Below are 20,762 nucleotides of genomic sequence, written 5' to 3' on the forward strand. Positions count from 1 at the left end.
CAACATAAAGCGGTTTCATACACTATTTTTCCCAGAAAACTGAACTTTATACAGTATTTAACGTTGGAACACGGGTGCAAAAGTTCGTCTGCTAGTCCCATTTGACAAAAGAACATTATCCTAAGCGATACCAAAACATATACAGAACACACAATATCTGCCTTTGCCGCCACAGCAGAATAACAGCATATCTGTGTACTTGATTTTAGTCCAAAATAGGAAAACTGACAAGAAGTGTTAACAGAATGGAATGATTTGCACGGAACTATACAACCGCGCATTAATCGATCGCCTGCGCAGGTTGACTGGTTGAGTGAATAGGATTCGATCAAACTTTCGCAAAAAAACTCCTCTTTTCTTTGAATAACTGAAGAAAGGAGGAATAAAGAGGTTACACACCTCGTCTCAGTGATTATAAAAAATAATGGTCTCAGTTCGCGGTCATGAAAAAGCTCGCTAAAGCTCGCATTTTTCATGATCCGCAAACTTCGACCATTATTTTTAATAATCACTGAGACTCGGCATGTAACCTCTACGTATTTTGCTCTTTATAACTGTCTATATATAGTCTGCAAGAAAGCGATGCATACAACATCGGCAAGAAGTGGATTTGGAAGGCTAACACGTGACGACTGACAGCATACTCCAGATATGTTTTTGAATAATTGGTAATGGAAATGCACTGCAGGCAAATTTAAAAATAATACTAAGATGTCGGAATTGAACTGATCGATAAAGACTCATCTGCTTGTCTGTGTTGTAATCACAGCTGTGGTAATTCAGCTGTGAACAAACAGTCATTGTTTTCAAAAATTTAAACTAACACTGGAAACAATTGCCGTTTTTATGGTCACCAATGACATTTCCATCCAATACACTCAAAAGTCGTACTAAAAACAGTCCGAAATTATAATTGACAGTCTACCTCGACAAACAAAAATTGACGCTTTCACCGAGGATTTCTACGGACAATTGTGGTGCACACAGTTCTGTAATGTGTGTAAAGGTAAGAACACGCCGAAGAATTCAAATAGGCGGAATTTTACTCACAATTCCTTCGGCGGATTTTGAAACGACAGCAAAGACTACATTGTTTTATGTACTTTGAAGAAAAAGACAACTCTGAAGAATTCGATATTTAAAGATATCAACAACAACAAAATACACTATTCTTCTTTTTTGGAATTATGAGATGATGGCATTTCTTCAGCTGTCTATGTTAATATTTGAAAATCAGTTGTTATCAGTGACTAAAAGTACAATAGAATATGTTTACGGTGTATTCACATAGACACCAAATTACGTTATACTGATAATGCGAATGAATTGTTGCTTTTTTCAAGGTTGTACAGCTGGTACTCACGGCGATGACTGTGGAGAGCAGTGTGGACAGTGTGCAGACAGTGACACGTGCAACACGGTGACAGGCCTCTGTCCTCACGGATGTCAGCCTGGCTGGCAGGGAGATAACTGTAAACAGGGTGAGGGCGACCTTCAATGTTGTCTTTTTACATTTAGTCAAGTTTTGACTAAATGATTTAACGTAGAGGGGGGAATCGAGACGAGGGTCGTGGTGTGTGTGTGTGTGTGTGTGTGTGTGTGTGTGTGTGTGTGTGTGTGTGTCTGTGTGTGTGTGTATATGTGTGTGTGTGTGTGTAGAGCGATTCAGAGAAAACTACTGGACCGATCTTCATGAAACTTGACATGAGAGATTCTGAGTATGGTATCTCCAGACGTTTTTTTTCATTTTTTTCATAAATGTCTTTGATGACGTCATATCCGGCTTTGCGTGAAAGTTGAGGCGGCACTGTCACGCTCTCATTTTTCAACCAAATTGGTTGAAATTGTGGTCAAGTAATCTTCGACAAAGCCCGGACTTTGGTATCGCATTTCAGCTTGGAGGCTTAAAACTTAATTAATGAGTTTGCTCATTAAAGTTGTTATTAAAATAAATTTTTCGCAAACAGACTGAAAATTTATTGCATCGTATTCTTCATCACATTATGAATCTAAAAATACATACATATCTCATATTTACTCTTAAAATGTGATCCCAATTAACGAAAATAGATTAATTAGTCTTACGATTAAAATTTAAGAAATCGATCCAAAAATGATTTCATCTTATTCTTTATCATTTCCTGAATCCAAAAACATATAGATATGATAGGTTGTATTCAAAACAAGCTCCGAAAGTTAACAAGACTACAGAAAAGCGCGCTTTCCTGCTTAGCACAATACGCTACCGCGCTATTCTGGCGTGTCAAATTCACTGCGTTTTGCACGTGGAAGGTGAGCGATTTCCTTCACGCGGGGATTGACGAAGCTGTACTGTCTTGGTGAAAAAATACAATGCGTTCAGTTTCATTCCGTGAGTTCGACAGCTTGACTAAATGTAGTAATTTTGCCTTACGCGACTTGTTTATTATTTCCTCTTGGTTAGATGGTCACTGTTGTTGGTATGTGGTAGGTATTTCCTACTTACTGTCGAAGGTATTTTATTGGGTACACATTGAAGAGGGCGATGATTGTAATGTGTGTGTGTGTGTGTGTGTGTGTGTGTGTGTGTGTGTGTGTGTGTGTGTGTGTGTGTGTGTGTGTGTGTGTGTGTCTGTGTGTATGTCTGTGTGTGTGTATGTGTGTGTGTGTGTCTGTGTGTCTGTGTGTGTATCTGTGTGTGTGTGTGTGTGCCGTGTGTGTGTGTGTCTGTGTGTGTGTGTGAAAGAGCTCCAGGAGATTGATTCTGCCTTTGTTAACTTCAGGTCAGTCACAGATATGTTCAGCTCCTTGCACTGCGTGGTGTGGGAACGAAATATTGATTTTTCCTGGGTCTAACGGAAGGATAGGTTTGTTTGTTTTTGTTAAATCGATTTTAGAGTCTTAAACAGAATGAGGCATAGCGATGTTAAGATATCAAATAACCAAAGGGAAGTAATCGCTCTTTATGCATACGACATGTGACTTTCATCCTCCGCTTGTTCATTTCAATGCTTGTCATTCTCTCAGGTGCCAGGAGAAAAGGTTCCGTACAACTCGATCGCTTACTGTATTTCACATGTCGTATGCATAAAGAGAGATTACTTCCCTTTGGTTATTTAATATCGATTATAGAGAACATGTTCGGTCGTGAAAATGATACATTCGACTTAATTACCCCCCCCACACACACACACACATACACACACACACCCCAACCCCTTGAAAATGTTAACCTCGTTGCATAAAATTGATAAGGTTTTAGTATCAATATGGATCTCTATTCAGTTCGTGTTAGTTGATTTAAAGCCACCCTCCGCCTCCCGTAAACCATCTGTTTCTGTTCACTGAGCTCCCCGAGCTTTAAATACAGTACATACGTACTTCCATTTACACGCTTACCGCTCGGGAACATCCTAGCTGCTTTCCGTTGAGAGTGAGACATTTTCAAAGAATTCATTTCGTGCAGTAAGAACGGACGTACGATGGAGGGAATCGGAAGCCTCGTTTAGGCGCTATATTTATTTAACTTTTAAAATCTAAATAATAAATTGACAGCATGTGAGACAAGCATTCTTAAATCACGTAAGAATTCCTTGATCATCAAGATACGATCAGAACAATTCAAAGATTTTAAAGTTAGAAAAAAAGGGAGCCCGAAAGCAGGTCATGCGAGGCCGTGTGATTTGAAAGGTACGTGTAAAGATGCAGCTCTTTTGACATGATGGCGGAGAAGTAAGCTACCGGGAACACTAGTCGACTAATATTTCCAAACATTTGATATTGTTTGTTTGCTGTGCCTGTGTAGAATGAGTATTGCCCAAGTGCGCACGGAAAAGTTCATGTAATCCATGTCAGATTTCGGTGGGTTATAGAAACACGAAACTACCCAGCATGCCTCCCCCGAAATCGGCGTATGCTGCCTGAATGGCGGGGTAAAATCGGCCATACACGTAAAAATCCACTCGTGCAAAAACCATGAGTGAACGTGGGAGTCTAAGCCCATGCACGCAGAAGAAGAAGAAGAAGAAGAAGAAGAAGAATTGCGCTAAAACACGTACTGCAGCGACAAGGCTATCACATCTCATGAGCTGCATATTACCATTGCCAAAGCAGACATAATGACTGTATGCATAACGCTAGTTTCTTTGAAGTCAACCGCCGCCGCTCAGTCAGTTTTTGTCACTCCCAGTCGTTTGTTGTATTTAAGATTCAGAGGTACACAATAACGTGCTATTGCAGATGTAGAGTTACTTTGAAACCGCAAACGACCCTATAGGTCTTGTATGAATAAAGTGCGTCACACGGGACCCCGATGGATCGGCGGTTGAATAAACCACGAGAACTGCTGTGTGGTTTACGCGTGCTAAATATCCATTCAAGTGATGCATTCGATGTTGTCGAACGCTATTGTGACTGTGTTCCCTTAGGTAAGTTAAGCTTTCTGAGTGAAAAGTTGTCATCGTTCTGTAAACCTGTGAGGCGGATATGGCCTTTAAGGATAAGTATGTTCTTTTGGTTACCAACTACAATAGTGGATTGTTCAAGCATTTGGTCAAATGAACACAATGTGATAAAAGCGGTTGTTATCATGTAAAGCGACTGACGTGTTTTTCATTGTCCAAAAATGAGTCGCCTCTATTATTTTGAGAGCGCTCTCACATCGAATTCTCTATGTACCAGCTGTGTTGTTAATGCTATAATGTTATGTCTAGCTTAATCATCGTCGTCTTTGTTGCTTATTTTGTTTGCGAATGCTTTCGTCATTATTGTAGCGCTACCTTCTAATCGAAACAAATAACGGTTGTTACTGCAAAAATCGCTTCAGAAATGTTATATGAATTAATCTTGTGTAGCGCAATACGTTGCTTTGCGCGTTATCCGATAAACTCAAAGAAACACGTGCGAGTAATAAATCAGTTTCTTTATGGTGTGTCGACAGTGAATGTGGCTTTTGGTAAACCGGCAAGCGCCAGCAGCCGTTTCAGTGACACCAACGGCCCATCAGCTCCGGCCTGTATAGCTGTAAACGGCAGAACAAGCACAACATACAGGTCGACCACACAGAGCAATACCAACTGTGTGCACACTAACATTGGTGACTATAACGCCTCATGGAGTGTGGACCTGATTCGCAACTACATTGTCACCAATATTACCATCTACAGAAGACAAGGTTAGATTTGTGCCGTTTGTAAGTATAAAAGCTGGACTATCCAAAGTAGATTTATATTTCGTTCCTTTAAGAAATGTGTGTGTGTGTGTGTGTGTGTATGTGCGTGTGCGTGTGTGTGTGTGTGTGTGTGTGAGTACGTGTGTGTGTGTGTGTGTGTGTGTGTGTGTGTGTGTGTGTGTGTGTGTGTGTGTGTGTGTGTGTGTGTGTGTGTGTTTACAATGATTATTTAACAATGGTTGTTACCTCGAGCTGAACTGTATTTGTATGCTGATTGCGTTCAACACAGGTAGTTACACAAGGTATTTGGCCTAATCGTTTATCCTTATAGCATGGAGTTCAGTCAGTCAGTCGGAGTTTGTTGAGCGCCTTCAGTTGCTGCAATATGCTGGAATGCTACAAGTTATGGTGGGCTTTTATAAAATATATGTCGTGCCGAATTCACGATAATTCCGAATTCGCGAAATCGGCAAAACGCTGCCCATTATGCGAAATCGGCAGCGTTTTGCCGAACATGCGTAAAGGCTTCTTAAATTTGCCCAATCAGAACAGCGGCAGCCAGTCTGTTACTTTTTGCGTCACCAGAACATTGAATTAACATTGCTTTACATCCCTATTATGGTTTATAATTATGGTCTTTGTTTGTCTGTGTCGAGCATAACTCTGGAAATGCACGAAAACTACACTTTTTGCTATACTTGATAATTGCGATATCGATGCATTCGAATATCTAGCTGTGTAAGTGTGATAATATCCCAGGCATTTGATCACTTCAAAACCAACCAGCGCAGCCGATTTTGCTAAATTGACACATGTTATAAGCATTTACGCGTTTTTTGCAAAACGCTGCTGATTTGTGTATTGGGCAGCGTTTTGTCGATTACGCGAAATGGTCCAAAATGTTGCCTATTCCGTGAATTCGACAATTCCTTGAATTCGGCACGACATAATATAACATATTTTCTGTTGTATTTTGCTTGTAATGCACACTTCCACTTCTACTTCTTACACTGGAAAGTCACACTCCTATTTTATGATATGAATTAGTACAGACCCCTGCCACACACAAAAACAGGACATTTTTTTCCAAGATGGCAGCAATGGGCGTGCTCGGTTCAAATAAAATCAAGTATCAAACTTACCCATAATCTACAGTCAGCATCTTGAATATCCTGACAGGTGGTTCTTCTGACGTAACACAATCCACAGACGCCGTGGATCGAAATCAAAAAGTGTATTGTTTTATGTACCACAGCGGCATATCAAGCCATTTGACCAGCATCTGTTCCGGAGATATTCCTTGGCGCTGATCTGAAACATGCGTGTCTTTCACCGTGTTAATAATAATAATAATAATAATAATAATAATAATAATAATAATAATAATAATAATAAATGAGCATTTATATAGCGCAACATCATAACTTTACAATTATGCTCTTTGCGCTTGACACATTTAAAATTAAAACACAGTTATACAAGCATTAACATCTACATTCATAGTCAACAACGCTTAATTAAAAGCATACACCATCAAACATACATTACACAAAATTCTTCCACTAACTAAGTAATAAAAACATGAATAAAATAGGTAGTGAAAACAAGGAAATACCAGCTGAATACCCTTAATCAAACAGAACATGTTATCAACAATACTGAAAACAGCCCTAGATGTTTATATACATTATCACATTATCACTAAAACAACAAATACACTACATGTAGCCTACTGATGGACTGAGAAAAACAAAATCAGGGGTTGTATTTCTTGAAGAGGTGTGTTTTAAGTGCTCGTTTGAATGCTTGGGGTGACTGAGAGTGGCGGATGTGAAAGGGGAGAGAATTCCATTGTGTGGGTGCGCAGAAAGTAAAAGTGCGTTGTCCATATGTTTTGGTTTTGGTGTGTGGAATGGTAAGGATGCGACAGTCAGAAGAGGCACGGAGTTGTCTTGCTTGAGAATAGACGGTGAGGAGTTCAGAGAAGTAAGCAGGAGACGAGCCAGAAAAGAAGTTAAAGCAGAGGGTGGACAGTTTGTAGTCAATGCGGGCTTGAATAGGTAACCAGTGCAGTGTGCAAAGAAGTGGTGTTGCGTGATCTCGTTTTCGTGCTTTGAGAATGAAGCGTGCTGCCGAGTTTTGGACTTTTTGTAGTTTATACAGGAGGTACAGAGGACAGCCAGAGAGAAGAGAGTTGCAGTAGTCAAGTTTAAAAAGAACAAAGGCACAGACAAGAGTGTTAGTTGTTTGAGAGGAGAGTGTGTGGCGAATGGTGCTGATCTTACGAAGCTCAAAATAAGCTGCTCTACAGACTAAAGATATATGTTTGTTAAGGGTCATGTCAGATGAAAGGGTGAATCCAAGGTTTCTAGCTGATGGTGAGAAAAAGAATGTCGGTGTTGCCTATTTGAACAGAAACAGGCTGGGGAGAGGGAAATGTAGTGTTCTTCTTTTTGCACAGTAAGACTTCAGTCTTATCATCATTCAGCTTAAGTTTGTTATCGACCATCCAAGATTTAACATCAGTGATGCATGTCTGAATGGTCTGGATGGCGGAATGTGTCTCCGCAGGGGGACTGGGTTTATACAGCTGGGTGTCATCAGCAAAAGACTGATTTAAAGGAAAAGTCCAAGGTTTAGGGTCACTTTTGATACGTTGACACTCTTAATTCATTAACCACAATTGTATGTGTAAAAATGAACACAGAAGCCCCAAAAGTATACTTTGAAACCTTTTTTTGCTGTTCCGAATTGTTCCACCGCGCGCGCAGTCTTGGCTCATGACCTTTTGCACACGTGTTTACTACGTCACACACTGCTCGAACAAGTATGGCCACTCACAGTATTTACAGCAGCGAGGAAGAGGAGGAGTACGCCGGACCACGTTTGAGCCAGGCTATCGTTCTTCCTTACCAGTTTGAACCACGGAAGAAAGACGAGGAAAGAAGGCCACAAGACGCAGCTCCTAACAGAGCCAGCAGAATCGGCAACACTGACTGGTATGTGATTACTATTGTTGTCGCTATCTTCTGCATGCTAGATGAGTAGATCAAAAGTTATGTGCGTTTTCCACTCATCAGTTGTTGTGCTTCTGTTGGTATGTTGGCATGACAGGATTATGCTAAGCTGAGCTTTTCAAGCGTCTTGTTTTCTTACCACTTGGGTATTTTACTTGGGACTGTACAGTTCAGAATAAATGTATCTGCAGTGTTGCCTACACTTGACGATCTCTTTCCCCTCTGGGAATTCCAAGCACGGTTTTTTTCCGTTTACACATCAAAACATGTTGATAGTAAGTCAAATTGCGTAATGCCATTTTCTCGTACAGAATGACATTGATGTTGATGATAGTTTCACTGATTCGTGACAGTAAGACACAGTGTTTCGTTTTTTTGGTAATGCATGGAACCACAAAATAGTAAAAGGGATCTTTATAAAATGACGGCGGTGATTTCAATATTCAGAGATCTATCTCAGGAATATTGCCTTACATGCCCCTGCAACCTTTTTATGTATTTTAGATCTGCCATGATACGATTTGTAAAACGACGGAAGGACATGAGTTATGGTCTAAAAGTGGTGATTTTGGGTATTTATTTTTGGAAGGAAATCGTGCCAGAGATGTTGTTTGGTCAGTAGGGAGGTTGGGAAATAGTTTTTTTCAAAGGTAGAAGGACATTTCGAGTAGGCATTGAAAATGAACGAAAGGCAATTCTGGGACGATACCAAGGATTGTTGTGAATGATGCAGACAAAGCGTGTGGTTTTTTTTTTATAAATCAGTGCAGAATTTAATCTTGAGTGAACTGTGAAGCGGTATGATTTTGAAGAACTCTTCAAAACAATTTTCGTTCTGTTGAATAGGAGGATGTGTGTGTGTGTGTGTGTGTGGGGGGGGGGGGGGGGGGGGGCAAATGGCGTGTGCCCGATTTCAACAAAAAAAACTAGGAAGATCTATCGTAGATCTGAAAATATAGGTCAGTGATGAACAAAGATTAATTTGTATTGGTGTGTGTGTGTGTGTGTGCGTGTGTGTGTGTGTGTGTGTGCGTGTGTGTGCGCGCACACGCGATACCCGTGATGAGGCGACCATTGTGTAGTGGCTATGTTCCCCAGGCTCCAACAGAAGGCTGATATCGAATTATGTGAATGTGATCGTTTATCGTGTGATGGAGTGATACCGCTAGTCGTTTTAACAAAAGAAGCTTTCTCAGAAATATCCAAAAATGCATACACAGCAGTTCCCTTCTTTTGATTGATGTTTGGTTTGTTTTGTTTCGCAACATGGGACACTGTTCAAAAGACAGTGCAGGAGTATTTTCAAACACCTAGAGGAGACAGGACATTGTTTCTGTTTCACAGTGGCCAGGTCAGTCACGATGTGTGGTCAGTGTTAAAAAGCGACCCTGTTAGATTCACTCGAAGGGTACTAACACTGCATGCATTGTAAAACCGCGACTAATGGTACTGTTCGTGTTGTTTCTGTAAATCATGGTAAGTTTTGTGCATATTCTTTTTGTGTGTCTCCTATGTGAACGGGGCATGCTGTTATGATTACAGAGTGATCTACTGTTTCAGGTGTCAGTGCGGACATTGCTGCCGGATGCCAACTTCTGTTGAGTGTGTGTGTTGCCACGACGTCAGACAAATCAAACAGAAGGTAGAAGGCCTGGAAGAGCAGGTAGGCTGCATCACAGCACATCCTGGTTTTCGTACCGTGTGCCTGGACATCTACTGCCTGGAGACCGCATACTATGCGTACAAGCAGGACTACGGGCGTCTAAACTTCGATCTGCATGAGTATGTCACAACACAAATCAGAAGATTATCATTCGGATATATTTGCATATTCTCACACTGACAAGAGAGTGAAATAGTACATTGTATTACACAAATAAACAGATCGGATACGTAAACTAGACACAAATACATTGAATCTAATTAAATCTTCATTATAAACATTAACAGTGGAAAATAACAGCAACTGAGAAACAATAACATTTGTGTGAAATAAATACAAAACCTATTGTAAGACTGAACACCCACCCACAAACTTTTCAAGATACAATTTAATTGATGTGGGATTCTTCAGTATGTACACTTTTTACTTGCCGGTGTAGCACGATATTAATCCTACCAGATTTTTACTCCGGAGTAAAAAATTCGTACGAATATGTTACTCTACTCATACACGAGAAAGTTACTCCCCACGACAGGTGTACTCCGATTAAAAAAAATGTCGAACAAAAATGTAACTCCCCTGACAAATAATTAACGAACACATTAATCCACCCTATCAACATAATTATCAGTATGATTAGAGCTTGTTCATTTTTCTTAAGTTTTGACATCGCAAATGTACCTCATTGCTTAGAATGGGTGTGTAGCTGACGATCGTTGGTGAAAGCCAAAAGTAATAGAACTTGGCGGACATTGGTCATAGTCCGATAACTGCCTGCATACAGTATACCTACATAACAGATTCCAACACAAATTTCTAAAGTGAACATGTCATATCTTTATATTTATGGATGAAGAAAAAGAGGTTTCCACCTGACATTTATCGAAAAAAAGGAAGACATCTTCTGGAAGGTTTTAGATGCAAAGTTTCATGAAGATCTCAGCAATCATTTTCAAGGAATCGCTCCACACGCTTTCTATACGATTTTCGTATGAAATTGTAATCTATTTTCTTGCTACGGGTTATTGATATATAGATTTTAAATATTTGCCTATATATATATGTATATTTGTGACAAAAATGCAGTGCGTTCAATGTTATTCTGGGATTGCTTTACACCACTTGTTTCTTTCTTGCTTTCGCAGGAAATACAGATATGTCGCCTACAGGCAGCTGGTGCGATGGTGTTGGGGTTTTCTCGGCAAAAGCATCAGGGTGCCTCTACCAGCTTGTGCCGTGAAAACGATCAGGGACACTTTCCCTGACGGAGAAAGAGTGGGGTTCAAACTCCCCCAGCTGGAGGGAATCGTGTGACCCTGTGTTGAACAGCTTCCTGCATGGTGGGACGATGGTACTGGGATGCCAGGTGGTCTGGTACATGGTCCACATGATCCCACAAACTTTGTTCCAGGTTCCTGGGGCTGTTAGTGTACTCCCGCATCAGATACTCTGTGAGCCGGTTAGCATAGCCTGTGCCCCGCAAATAGAAATACAAATTAAATCGATGAATTTGACTCAAGAAATAACTGTTTGTGGTGATATGCATCGGTATGAATGTATAACAGGTACATTAAATATACCCCCCCCCCCTCTTGTGTTACAACGTTCACTACCTTTCTTGGTTAAATGAACTGCTTAAAGTTAAACTTTTAGAAATTTACCCTCACTATTTTATATTTTTCTAATTTCTAAGATTTGATTTTGTTACATATCATTTTTAGGACATAGAGTGGGAGTTCCACTAAACTCAGGTCTGTCAAAACTTTTGCATCAGATAGTGAATTTATGACTCAGAAACATACTAAAAAGGGAGAGATCATTGAAACTGAAAGCAGAGGTTATTTGTGGAATTCCCCAAGTCTTCGTGCATGCGAGTGTCCGATTAACAAAACTGTAGCACGTTCAACCATCTTTACAGGACTGGGTGGCCGAGTGGTAACGCACTTGCGCTCGGAAGCGAGAGGTTGCGAGTTCGACCCTAGGTCAGTGCGTTAGCAATTTTCTCCCCCATTTCCTAACCTAGGTGGTGGGTTCAAGTGCTAGTCTTTCGGATGAGACGAAAAACCGAGGTCCCTTTGTGTACACTACATTGGGGTGTGCACGTTAAAGACCCCACGATTGACAAAAGGGTCTTTCCTGGCAAAATTGTATAGGCATAGATAAAAAATGTCCACCAAAATACCCGTGTGACTTGGAATAATAGGCCGTGAAAAGTAGGATATGCGCCGAAATGGCTGCGATCTGCTGGTCGATGATGTGAATGCGTGATGTATTGTGTAAAAAAATTCCATCTCACACGGCATAAATAGATCCCTGCACCTTGAGTCCGAGTCTGGAGATACGCGCGCGATATAAGACTTCATATAAAAAACAAGTCGCGTAAGGCGAAATTACTACATATCAAGCTGTGGAACTCACAGAATGAAACTGAACGTAGTCCGCCGCTAGTGCAAAAGGCAGTGAAAGTGACGAGCCTGTTTGGCGCGGTAGCGGTTGCGCTGTGCTTCATAGCATGCTTTACTGTACCTCTCTTCGTTTTAACTTTCTGAGCGTGTTTTTAATCCAAACATATCATATCTATGTTTTTGGAATCAGGAACCGACAAGGAATAAAATGAAATAGTTTTTAAAACGATTTCGGAAAATTAATTTTAATCATAATTTTTAATTTTTTTTTTCAGAGCTTGTTTTTAATCCAAATATAACATATGTATATGTTTTTGGAATCAGAAAATAATGAAGAATAAGATGAACGTAAATTTGGATCGTTTTATAAAAATTTTTTTTTTTACAATTTTCAGATTTTTAATGACCAAAGTCATTAATTAATTTTTAAGCCACCAAACTGAAATGCAATACCAAAGTCCGGCCTTCGTCGAAGATTGCTTGGCCAAAATTTCAATCAATTTGATTGAAAAATGAGGGTGTGACAGTGCCGCCTCAACTTTTACAAAAAGCCGGATATGACGTCATCAAAGACATTTATCGAAAAGTCCGGGGATATCATTCCCAGGAACTCTCATGTCAAATTTAATAAAGATCGGTCCAGTAGTTTAGTCTGAATCGCTCTACACACACACACAGACAGACACACACATACACACACACACACACACACACACACACACAACACGACCCTCGTCTCGATTCACCCTCTATGTTAAAACATTTAGTCAAAACTTGACTAAATGTAAAAAGGAACAAATACCCACGCTTCCAAAGTAGGTCAGAACTGTTGCAGAGTAGTACAGGAAGGTGTTTCACACTAGTATAACAGTGAACAGCTCAGATCATGGGTCAATAAAGTGTTACACAGATGGTCAAAATTAAAGTACAAGATATTGCACTGGAAGTGGTACTACACTGTTGCTTAGTGTCTGTATGAAACTACAAGGTGAAAATAGAAAAAGAAAAACACGATTCTTGACTTTGATGCGCTTTTTTCTGCTCGTAAACACACATTCTTCTACTCATCACAGCATGCCCCATTATTGAGTTTAAAACACCAATTAAATTTGTTTTGAATAAAACTCACAATTTTACAATAAGAATTTAGAGACCTGAATCAATTAGGTATATCATACTTAGTTTGACTTTTGCAAAACTAAGTAATTACACATTTAATTGAATCAGTCAGACAGACGGAGACATAGAGAGACAGACAGAGGGCAAACACAAATCTGAGAAAGAAACCCCTTTAAAAATGTTACCATGTTTGAAATGAAACATCGCAAGGTGAAGCCATAATTCATCACCTTTCAGTATGACGTCATGAGCGTGTTCCACACTTGAAATGACGTGCTTTTGGAGCTTGGAAGTATAATTTCCATTCAACGATCCGAGTTTGTTAAGTTTGAGCATATTTTCAACGTCAAACACCATGAAACTATATATATTTGGAATCAGAAAATGATAAGGAATAGATAGAAGTTGCTTTTAAGTGTCTTTTTTCATAAATAAAGATAGTGGTTATTTATCGGTTTTCTTCATTTTTAAGCATAATTATCAATACAAAACAACAAAACTATATAGTTTTAGATACAGGACGCAATAGGGAATACACCAATATAAATTTTCTGTTTCAAATATTAGTTTTTAAAAATGTAAAAAAAATGACATATTTCGAACAAACATTTCAATAACAAAACTTTAAGTGACCAAGCTGAAATGCAATCCCATAATCCGGCCAAGATCTGAGATTGTGTGATAAGAAATTCGATCAAATTGATGAAAAACTGTAACTGTGAAAGTGCTGCCTCGACCTTTTGGCAAACGATAAAATATGACGTCATCAAACTGTCCTATCAATAAACGGAAAAAACCTTCTATGAGAAAATCCAATCAAAAATATCCATATCAAATTTCATAAAGATCCACTCAGTATATTATGAGATATGATCTGCAGTGTGAAAAAAAACAATCTCACGCCCATAACGCAACTTATTTGGTCGTGTTCTGCCGATACTATAATGTTTTTCTTTCCTAAAACACACTATAATAGTAGCCCTTCCCAATGTCTATGCTAAAACTGACTTGTCTGTGTTGTCAATGATTTTGCAACAGTGTGAGAACAAAAATTTTAGCAAATCTCACGCCCATAACGTTGTGACACAAAAACTCATTTGGTCGTGTTCTGCCGATACTATAATGTTTTTCTTTCTTAAAACACACTATAATAGTAGCCCTTCCCAAATGCAATGCTAAAAATGACTGGTCTGTGTTGTCAATGATTTTCTGCGAGAATGCGATCTATCTGTTTGTCGCAAAGACCGTGTGACACGAAAGTTATGAGCGGAAGACAAATCTGCTGAGTGCAATTACGTTTCAGAAGATAGTTGGTTAAAACAGTTTATCACTCAGACACGCAAAGGAACACTATAACTTTATTATTCAGGCCATATATTTGCTTTCCTTTGTCATGTATGAAAGCACTGGCCTTGGTTGAAGAAAGTGACCTGACGCTGTGCAACAAATGTGTCGCCATTTTCCGCCGTGTTTTGTAAATAAAACGTGTTTACTACCCACACATAAAAAACGATGCTGTTGGTTCTTTTTATTTTCTTATTGTTTGATTCATGCTTAGCAGTTTAGTATGCTTTGTTTTCTTCTCAATTCAATGGATGGCTATAAAATAAGCATTTAAATGTGAAGGTGTTAACATTACCCATGATCTGAGCTGTTCACATAACTACCACTCTCATGAAGTTTTTCACTTCAATTGAAAGCCCATGATAGTGGTACGATATCAAAACAGAAAAGCTTAAAAAACAATGATACTCGCCGGGATTATTGTCGCTTTTCTACTCCTCAAAAACTCAGCTAATATTTCGGCTGTCACTGTTTACAGTCAGGATGATTGTGGGCTATGTTTATAATGTACCCATCAACCTCTGTTTTACCCCCACCCCGTGTCATCCGGGTTGCTCCAAAACAGCATTGTCTGCTTCAGGAGCAGACGACAGAGAAATAGTATACATCACAATCACATACGGACATGATCTGTTGCATAAATTCCCTTTTCTTTCTTTTTATCTTTTTTTTTTTCGTGGGGGGTGGGAATGTTTACAACAATGTACATGAGATATAGCGAAATTCGTGATTAAGCGTGAAACGGGACATTGGGCATTTCCCCATGTTCATCTAAGAAACAGCGACAGAAGATTCATGACAAAAGCTTGTACCTTACAGTGATAACTGTGTCACAGCTCTCCTCGGATTGGTTACTGAGTTCCCAGTCCTCGTTTTCTCGGTCTGTCACCACTCCCTCCTCCTCGTCTGACTCGCTGACGGGCTCTTCCTCCATAACTTTGAAAAGATGTTCATGCACTGCTAGCGGTTGTCGGTTTCCTTTGGGTTCTTCAGGATCCGTCTGCTGGCAGAAATCAACCTTTTTCATCTGAACAAGAGGTGCTGGGTGTACCTTATCATCTGAACAAGAGGTGCTGGGTGTACCTTATCATGTGAACAAGAGGTGCTGGGTGTACCTTATCATCAGTTTGTGACCCTTTAAAACAGAAAGAACACTTCATCCTTTGCAACTTTCATGCTCATCATAAAAACATGAAATTCTATATTTAGCGCGCATGTGTGTGTGTGTGTGTGTGTGTGTGTGTGTGTGTGTGTGTGTGTGTGTGTGTGTCTGTGTATGTGTGTGTGTGTGTGTGTACGTACACCTTTCACATTGCTGTGGGTTGACTGTCTGCGCACAGGCAAATATTTTCATGACTGGCGGTGTCCCGTCGGTCTCACTGGGTGCCGATTTTTCGTGACAGCGGCAAGTACAGCAGGGCTTGTTATGGAGTGTCCTTTTGTTCTCATCGTTTGCCGTTGGGAATCGTGACAGTTCCCTTTTCCTCTGGAAGTAAAAGAAGAAAGACACTTAGTGTAATGATAATTTGATTTGAAAGTATGCTTGGTCTGGTATTGTCTATTGACCTATTCAGAACATTGAAAATTGAAATACCCACTGAAAGACGTATGGATATTATCATGTGTGTATCCATACGTAAGTTTCAACGCATAAGCTGGTTTTACGTCTCTCAGTCAATGAAGACAAATCACATACACGATTCGTACAGCTCTCGTCTTTCAGTAGCAAAAACTGCACGCTTAGAATAGATATTTTATACATAGTAAATTATAATTCAAGCAAACACTGTCAATGTCATGGATTTACATTTGGAGTTTGCGATCATATTTACCCCACGCTTGGCACATATTTTGTGTAATGTCTCCAAAAAAAAACTGACAACGTGTTACTCTTAATCTGCCGCGCCACCCCCCCCCCCCCTCCACCCCTATCACCCCCACCCGCTCTTGTTCCTGCCCAGCCCCCATTTTCCACAGCTCAGCTCAGACCGTTATGTAACAGTGTTGCCTGGGGCGCTTCGACGTCAATACATCATCTTTGTAATCCAGCAGTAATAGCCGGACCAAGACACACTAATCTGCACCAATTCACATTTGCTGCGCACCAATATGTGGGTGCATGGTCACAACAAAAAACATCTACTACATCTACAATCAAAGTACACTGACCTTCAAGCAGCTTTGAACGGAGGGTACTGCCAATCGCGACAATACTCTTTTCGGTTGAAACCCCAACCTGTTTTGCTCAAAGTTGATGAAGTCGGTTTGCACGAAATGTTCACTGCAAATGAACCTGCTTTTGCCAGACACTTTTAAATGCGCACGCTTTAGCTGTGGAAACATCTCCCATTTCGATAACAAACTTAGGTTTTTGGTAGGAAATCTGTGGAAGGAAATGCCGCTTGTTGTTAGCGTGTTTTTGCAGTTTGCGGCTGCACACCTACGAGGCATTCTTCCGAACCCAGTTATCACTTTTACACATGCATGAACACCACGCTGGTTGAACCAAAACAAACACTGTGACGTCACAGTGAACCGACGTCACAGTGAACCAAAAATCACGTGACCACAACATGACCCCAGGCGGCTTGTCTTGGTTAGCCCACCAATAATAAATGTTCAATTACAACAACAACAAAATTTTTAATAATTTTTTTAATATTTTTCCTGAGATGTTTATAACATTTGGCATTCGATATTCAAGCTTTTGGAGATATTTCAAAACCTTGGACTTGTCCTTTAAAACAGAATGGTTTTGAATCAGTGTGGAGAGTGGCTTAGAGTACATGATGAAAAGGATGGGACCGAGTACTGAACCTTGAGCAAAGACCTCATGTTTCAATGGGACTAAGGTCTGGTCACGGAGCAGGCCGCAGTATAATAAAAATGCTGTCTTTTCCAAGAGAAAACCGACTTATAAACGGATTGATACACTGTCTTTTGAAGTGTCCAATGTAGCGCATAAACAAATCAAGGAACATAATGTTTGGAACTGCTGTTTAAGTGGTTCAGATACTTTTGAGAGTTTGTCTTTCCTTCCAAAACAACTGAGTGATCTCACCCCATCACACTCTAAGCAATCACAGACCACGATGTTCAGTCCATCCTAATGTTTGAGCCTAGGGAACGTGGTGTGTGAGGCCAACTTACTGCCATTTTGCGTTGTCATATTTCAATGTTTATGGAGTTTATTTTAGTCCCGAAGTCTGTCTCAGAATAAATACCGGCAATAACCGGTGTCTGCACCATTACCCCCCCCCCCCCCCTCCACAAAAACAAATATATGGTACCACTAAAGACGCCTTCGCCTTCTCCTCACCCGTGACTCAGTGCTTCCAATGTTGTACAAATCGAGGTGGTGACGACGGGCGCTGTGGCGGGGTGGTAAGACGTCGGCCTCTTAATCGGAAGGTCGAGGGTTCGAATCCCGGTCGCGGCCGCCTGGTGGGTTAAGTGTGGAGATTTTTCCGATCTCCAGGGTCAACTTATGTGCAGACCTGCTAGTGGCTTATCCCCCTTCGTGTGCACACGCAAGCACAAGACCAAGTGCGCACGGAAAAGATCCTGTAATCCATGTCAGAGTTCGGTGGGTTATAGAAACACGAAAATATCCAGCATGCTTCCTCCGAAAGCGGCGTATGGCTGCCTTAATGGCGGGGTAAAAACGGTCATACACGTAAAATTCCACTCGTGCAAAAAACACGAGTGTACGTGGGAGTTTCAGCCCACGAACGCAGAAGAAGAAGAAGAAGAGGTGGTGACGATTTTTGTTCTCTACTTTGTGCATTTATTTAACAACCGTCTTATTTATTAAAAGGGCAATTTGGAAGACGTATGGCAGGCCTGAGTGTGTTGGTGGACGGCCAGCTGTGTTACAGCTTCCCCAACTCCTCGGACACTGCAGCCCTTGACAAACTGCCTGCGAGGATAGACTTGACCTGTTCACCACCCCTCACTGGCCGTGAGGTCAAGCTGCAGAAACATGGACTGGACACAGATGGTCAATTCCATTTTATCAACATATGTGAGGTACAGGTATGGGGTAAGTACACGTATGTCAAGGTCTCTCTCTCTCTCTCTCTCTCTCTCTCTCTCTCTCTAGTTTCTTCTTCGAAAGCGGCCATTTCCACGTGCGAATGAGCAAACGGAAGTGGTAATGTTGCCAAATTTAACCCTTAACTTGGCCATCCGGATTACTCTGCAGTCGGTCAACTGCGGTTGTCCGCGGGTGACGGTGATTCGCTCATGAAACGCGCTTTTCGGTGGCCCGTCGAGCAACCACGGTCGGTTGACGAAGCAGTCGAACGACTGTCAGTCTGTTCACTGCGATCCTATGAAACTGGCCCCAGGTCACTGCAGACACAAATAACAGTCAAAATGGGACTGATTGGAACCTTACACTTTTAAACGATGCACCATAATGACAGCTTGTCATTTTGTAAATGTTTAGTTCTACCCTTTTTCTACGTGCATTTTGCCAGGGTGCGCAGATGGAATCTTTGGGAGCGGGTGTTCCCAGAGGTGTGGTCAATGTCTCAATTCGTCAGTCTGTCGCCATGACAACGGCTTTTGTGAGCAAGGCTGCTCGGTTGGATATGGCGGAATACTGTGTGATACGAGTAAGTTTATTATTTTACCTCCTTTTCAATTCTTCCATACATATTACGAATCAAAGAACAAGAAAGGTAAGTTGTTGGAACGTTTAATCAGTGACAAAACAAAACGTCACGTTCACAACTATATCCACCCAGCGGTCTTTTAAGTGCACAGACACACAATAATTACACAACACTTATATTTTGTTTTTGTATTTCTACAGACAATATTACGATGTTAGCCTTTGTTTAAAATGTCACTTGCACTTTGTTAGTCGGACTTGATTAATTTTGATCTGGCTTGTTTTGCCTGACTTTTCACTCTGTCTGCTTCACGAGTTTCTAGATTCGTTTTGAGCGTATCCTCTGTCTTTCACGCAGTTATTTGACGTAATTGTGTTTTTCTCTCATTTATTATACAACTGCCATGTTCTCCAAGAATCCATTATTCGAGATAAAGCCGCCAGTAGGTTTCAGCGAAATGTGACGACTGTGTTTATATAATGCCAGAGATAGCTCCTTTATATAACGAATGTTATTTCTTTAGGGGTGAATTATAAAGGCAAACAACCAGTATTCTGAAGAAATGAAAATAAATACTTTGAAGTATTTGCTTCTCATATTTTGAAATTAATCAGGAAAAAAACTACACCCATTCTAACTTTGCATGCCCTTTCATTCAAATAATCTTGGTTGTGACTGCAGAGTATGCTTCAAGCGAAGACAGTCAAAACCTGGCAGGCCCCATTGCTGGTGCAGTGTTTGGTGGACTTTGTGTCATCGCTCTCAGCATTCTTATCGTTGGAATGTAAGTGCTACTTAGGTGCCTGTTATGTTGATGATAACAACTCAATCATTTCGTGCTCTCAAGTATTTCAAGCTCTCAAACTCGCTGTCTTCTATAGTATCTTTTAGTTTTTGGTATGTAATCGACTGAAGTAAGTGATAGGTGAAGATTGTAGTGGAATTGTACACCTGTTGATTATCTACCAGCCGAGATCAATGATGTTTTTCAATCCCCTTATATAATTGCACAGAGATTGGTGAAGTTTCTCGAGCATACGGCCGTCACTGTGCATGTCAGCAGGCGGTTGTGTGCCTATGTATGTGTTACTTTACTTGACTCAGACTTTAGGATGATTTAAGCTAGTACATTAACTATATGAACAAAATGACATAGTTTAGAGCAACATTTTAAAGCCTGGTACAGAGATTGAAATAACAAATTAACCCAATCTATTCCATATGAGAAAGGCAAGTCAGCCTACTCGTACAGGCTTAAGGGTACTCAGAGTGTTAAGCTCGATACTTCTTTTTTCAGATATCGAAGACGATCACAACAGCGGTCACTATCTACACAAACGGTCGCCGTGCAAGGAGCGGCTATTCAAAGTAAAGTATAATTGCAAAACATAGTCTTGCAGATATGTTTTGTAAGCTGAATGATTTCTGACTAAATGTATACATGTT

The 20,762-nt window shown here is 40.5% G+C and overlaps 2 protein-coding genes and 1 long non-coding RNA gene across 7 annotated transcripts in view; 2 read left to right on the forward strand and 1 right to left on the reverse strand.

Annotated features, from left to right (window-relative positions):
- Positions 1-20,762, forward strand: part of LOC138964793 (multiple epidermal growth factor-like domains protein 11) — a 48,316-nt gene that overhangs the window by 25,850 nt on the left and 1,704 nt on the right. For all 4 annotated transcript variants that reach the window (XM_070336842.1, XM_070336839.1, XM_070336841.1 and 1 more), the window contains 4 exons: positions 1,344-1,481; positions 19,179-19,316; positions 19,998-20,100; positions 20,614-20,684. In XM_070336842.1, coding sequence (XP_070192943.1) covers positions 1,344-1,481; positions 19,179-19,316; positions 19,998-20,100; positions 20,614-20,684 — 450 coding nt within the window. The remainder of the gene's footprint in view (positions 1-1,343; positions 1,482-19,178; positions 19,317-19,997; positions 20,101-20,613; positions 20,685-20,762) is intronic.
- Positions 7,771-11,480, forward strand: LOC138964796 (uncharacterized). Its single transcript, XM_070336846.1, has 3 exons — positions 7,771-8,148; positions 9,727-9,948; positions 10,975-11,480. The coding sequence occupies exons 1-3, from the start codon at positions 7,979-7,981 to the stop codon at positions 11,141-11,143; spliced, it is 561 nt and encodes a 186-aa protein (XP_070192947.1). The 5' UTR covers positions 7,771-7,978; the 3' UTR covers positions 11,144-11,480.
- Positions 11,173-17,346, reverse strand: LOC138964805 (uncharacterized). 2 transcript variants are annotated; one of them, XR_011455217.1, is made up of 4 exons: positions 16,867-17,346; positions 16,000-16,183; positions 15,510-15,697; positions 11,173-11,299 (listed from the first exon to the last, which is right to left on the reverse strand). It is a non-coding gene; the product is annotated as an uncharacterized lncRNA (long non-coding RNA). The 2 variants fall into 2 exon arrangements; XR_011455216.1 differs by lacking the exon at positions 11,173-11,299 and having other exon boundaries at positions 15,306-15,697.

Source organism: Littorina saxatilis, linkage group LG4, assembly GCF_037325665.1.
Source record: "Littorina saxatilis isolate snail1 linkage group LG4, US_GU_Lsax_2.0, whole genome shotgun sequence".
Lineage (NCBI taxonomy): Eukaryota > Metazoa > Mollusca > Gastropoda > Littorinimorpha > Littorinidae > Littorina > Littorina saxatilis.